The sequence below is a fragment of the Nanorana parkeri genome, unplaced genomic scaffold (genome assembly GCF_000935625.1).
Source record: "Nanorana parkeri isolate BGI_ZX_2015 unplaced genomic scaffold, ASM93562v1 scaffold508, whole genome shotgun sequence".
NCBI classification, from domain to species: Eukaryota; Metazoa; Chordata; class Amphibia; order Anura; family Dicroglossidae; genus Nanorana; species Nanorana parkeri.
The window spans coordinates 626,522-631,118 of NW_017306776.1; the positions used below are offsets into that span (position 1 = coordinate 626,522).

Sequence of the window (4,597 nt, forward strand, 5' to 3'; positions counted from 1 at the left end):
TGGAAGTGTTGAATGCTGAGGACACTAGGGGAAGCTGCAGCAATGAACAGATGAAAGGTAGGAGGTGCAGGCCGTCTGAGAGTTGAGTATAATATCTCTTCTCGTACAAGAAAAACAATCTGCGTTTGATTCTACAAGGTGGTTATCATATGTTATCCTATGACTATTTGGGTCGTCCTTGACCTACCTTTTGTACTAATTGTACGACTGTTATTTGTTTTACTTTTGTTTTTATACAAATATGGAAATACCTATAAATAAAGAATTTATTAAAAAAAAAGAAAAACAATCTGGATATTTTGTTAAACTGACAGGGTCACCCTAGAACTTCCGTCAGGGTTTTATTTCTCTATGTGGCCCCATTGGGGAGATTTTTCTCCCTGTCAAACCAAACAGGAAATGGGTGGGTGGAGATTCCCCATCACTTCTTACTGTAAAAGGGAGTGAAGGGAAATCTCCCCAATGGGAACACAAACAGCTATAATAAAACTTAACAGAGGCTTTATCTCTTCCCCAGAAAAAAAAAATATAATCAGGTGGCCTTTAAAACGTATAAAGTTTGTAGAAAACCATGACAGCTCCCAATAAGATGTTACAATGTTTATTACTGTACTTATATTTGCTTTTAAAACCTGCCTTTGAATCATGACCAGCAAAGTATTATCATTTCCAGTTTCACTCACTCAGACCCGTCCTGTGGACCTCCCGCAGGATATGGGTCATTCCGGCCTTGTACCCCAGGAAAGCTGTCAGGTGGACTGGTTTGGCGGGGTCATCTTTGGGCCAGGTCTTCACTTTACCGCGGTGGCGCTTACTGCGCTTGTGGGGAAGAAACCCCAGGTGGCCATGACGGGGGGCTGAGAACTTACGATGAGACTGCAAAGGGTGAATAGAAGATGGTCAGTGTTATATTTCATGAGCTGCTCCTATAAGTGTTCTGATAGGTCACTTGGGTAAGGGAATCTACATCGTAGAAGGGGAAGGGGGGTTCCATCTGTCTGTCTAATCTCTCTGGAGCGCTGAAATATTCTGACTTCTGGGTATGGCACAACCCCCTCCCTTGTCTTGCCCTTGGCAATGCAGCACTTTTTAAAGACCTATCACCAAGCTCATCCAATGCCACGTGTGATATTGCCCAGCTAAAAAGAATATGTCTATCTGTTGTGGATAAGGTAGGGAAGGGTTAGAATCCTCGGCTTTCTAGTAACGCTGAGCTCCGCACAGAGGACCGGGGAATCTGTAAGCTGAACCACCTGCTTCCTTGAAGTCCCCATCCTGCAGAAATATCATGTGATATTTATACTGCCTGCACATGACCCGCTGAGGACCACGTAAACACGGGACCCTCATACCAGCCAAGAGCTTTGTATGGAATCAACGTATCAACTTCATAAAGTTTCCTCACACGTTTCAATCTGACTATTCAAGCCAAGAATATATCTCATTTCTGATCTCAGAACCAAAAAAAAACCAGGGCGACTTATATGAGATTCTCTTTAACAGGTTCAATCTAAAAACTAATAAACATTTTTGTTCAAGCTCTAAGATAACTTCAACAAACCAATTGTTATTTTCCATAAAAGATAGGGATCAGTTATGTTTTTGACTTGGTCATGGTACGTACCCAGTTTTGGTCATGGTGCAAACCCAGTTTGACTTGGTCGTGGTACGTACCCAGTTTTGGTCTTGGTGCAAACCCAGTTTGACTTGGTCGTGGTATGAACCCAGTTTTGGTCATGGTGCAAACCCAGTTTGACTTGGTCCTGGTACAAACCCATTTTGGTCATGGTGCGAACCCAGTTTGACTTGGTCATGGTACGAAACCAGTTTTGGTCAAGGTGCGAACCCAGATTGATTTGGTCATGCTGTGAACCCAGTTTTGGTCATGGTGCGAACCCAGTTTGATTTGGTCATGCTGTGAACCCAGTTTTGGTGATGGTGCGAACCCAGTTTGACTTGGCCATGGTACAAACCCAGTTTTGGTCATGGTGCGCACCCAGTTTTCACTTGGTCATGGTGCGAATCCGGTTGACCAGAGATCGGCCAAGCTCACGCAAAACTGTGACTGACACACCCCCTCCTGGCCCAATCACTTGCAGAGGAGGGAGTGTCAGCCTCAGTTTTGGGTGAACTCTGGCCATCAGGGTTCACAACAAGCCTCTGTACATCAGTGCTAGGTATCAGCGAAACTGAGAATCTTCTTTTACCCAAAAGTTCATTGAAAATCTGGCCTGGGGTCAATGAGGGAAAACAAATGAAGATGGTTTTTGGTGGCTTTTAAGGCTGCGATGGGCTTCACAGAGACCCTTGTCTCCAGGACATTGCTTGCAACAACAATCTTCCTATAAGGTTACATCTGCATTCAATGTAGGGGTCAATGGAGGAATACAAAATGAAGGTGGTTTGCGTGGCTTTTAAGGGTGCAATGGGATTCCAAGAGACCCTGAGGCCAGACCATTCATATGAACAAGAATTTTCCCATAAGATTATACGTGTATTTAATGTATTTTAGGCACATTATTACCTCAATAAGCTATGTGTAGACATCCATGCCTTGAGACTGCTGTTGGGCGCCGCCATCTTGGATGTGATGTCAGCAGCCCCAGCAGGTTCAGAGTGACACTCTATAGCAGAGGTAGCCAAACTTTGGCCATCAAATCCCATCATGCATCTGCCTCTGGGAGTCATGCTTGTGGCTGTCATTGTTGCAATGCCTTATGGAATTTGTAGTTTCACCACAGCTGGAGTGCTGAGGTCACCTACCCCTGGGCTACAATATTCCCCATCTTATCCTGTCTCCTCAGCTAGTGTTTAAAGCATTAGCTCACAGTTTTTTATATATAATAATAACCCTCTGTTCTATAGTATTCGACTTCATTCCTCCCCCGGTTGCAACATAAAGGTTATGTATGGAGGAGGAGGGAGGCGTGCAGGAGCTGGGCCAACACGCATAGCAATTAGACACTCCTAGAACAAGAGAGGGCTATGACATTGAAAGAGAGAGGGACCTGTGCTAGCAAATTGACTCTTCCTGGAGCAGTCAATTATTTCTTTTTTTTTTTTTTTTACTACCCAATAGGAGTACTAATCCTTCCTCACTCTATTCAAACCTAAAAAAAAAGTTTTTGACTTGACCTCCCCTTTAATCAGCACCTCGTACTAACTGAAACTTTTATCTTTACACCACCAAGAGCTTCAAGATAAACCAAAAAGTGGAGTCCAGTTTTCACCACCTTTAAATGAAATACAGTGGTGCCTACCAGTAACTTAGCCGATGACAAGAAAGAACCATGGACTACAACAAGGGCAGCCAACCTTGGCACTGCAGCCGATGACAAGAAAGAACAATGGACTACAACAAGGGCAGCCAACCTTGGCACTGCAGCCGTTGTGGAACTACACGTCCCATGAGACAATGCAAGACTCTGGCAGCCACGGGCATAACTCCCAGAGGTATGATGTGATTTCTACCTTCATCACAGCCTGGAGGGCCGAGGTTGCCTACCCCTGGGCTACAACATTCCCCATCTGGTGCATTAAGCATTTGCTCGAAGTTTAGTAATATACATTGCCTGGCCAAAAACAAAGTCACCACCTGGATGTAGCTAAGCAGATAGGTCAGAGCCTTCCATTGGATAACAGGTCTAGGTTCAGCCACGTTATGTCCCCAAAAAATGAGGCCAGCTGCCGCGCTGAAAATACGGAATTTCCAGGTTTTTCCATCAATGGATTTTTTTCTTCCCTTGTGGCACATTGGGCATATTATAAAGTGACAATGCCAGGAGTCATCGGGTTCACATTGTGAATGAGTGGTTCAGGGAGCATGAGACATCATTGCCAAACATGGAGTCCAGACCTAGACCCCATTGAGAATTTTTTGGATGTGCTGGAGAAGACTTTACGCAGAGGTCCGACTCTCCCATCATCACTACAAGATCTTAATATCCTGGTGAAAAATGAATGGAGCTCTGGACGGAAATAAATGTTGCGTCATTGCATAAGCTTATCGAAACAATGCCACGGCGAATGCGTGCCATAATCAAAGCTAAAGGTGGTCCAACTAAATATTAGAGTGTGTGACTTTTTTTTGGGGCCAGGCAGAGTATAATAAATCAAATCCCCAAAGCAAAAATAAAAGGACGATTTGGATGAACACGTATTTCTTTTTTCCAAATATGTAACAATGTAACAATATAGTAACATAGTAGATAAGGTTGAACTGAACAATTAAATCTGATATGCAGCCAACGAGGAATTATATTGTGCTTCTGGCCAGAAGACCTTCAGAACCTGAGACCTGCTCCGGGAAATCCCAGACGCTTGGCCCCGGTGGGCACAGAAGGAAAAGCCAGATTACGCACAGACTATAGCAACCCACTTCTAACAGCTAAAAGACTTCATCTGGCACCGAGCTACAGCTCCAAGAGGCAGACTAGAAGCCACTTATACCCCGCTAAGTCCAAGCACATTAAAATGAGTTTCCAGAGGCAGACATACAGACCATAGGACTTGTCCCGGAGTCGGCTGCTGCAGGAAAGAGGGTAGTGCCAAGTGCTGATCCAAACCTGATACTTAAGAATTTGGAGACACAAATTTA

At 44.3% G+C, this 4,597-nt stretch overlaps 1 protein-coding gene across 1 annotated transcript in view; it reads right to left on the reverse strand.

The window, feature by feature from the left end:
• RPL3L (ribosomal protein L3 like) overlaps positions 1–4,580 on the reverse strand; it is an 18,761-nt gene extending 14,181 nt beyond the window's left edge. The window contains exons 1-2 of the mRNA XM_018561224.1: positions 4,502–4,580; positions 684–876 (exon numbers count right to left, since the gene is read on the reverse strand). Of these exons, the coding sequence (XP_018416726.1) occupies positions 684–876; positions 4,502–4,504 (196 nt within the window). The 5' untranslated portion in view covers positions 4,505–4,580. The remainder of the gene's footprint in view (positions 1–683; positions 877–4,501) is intronic.
• Positions 4,581–4,597: the final 17 nt, after the last annotated feature.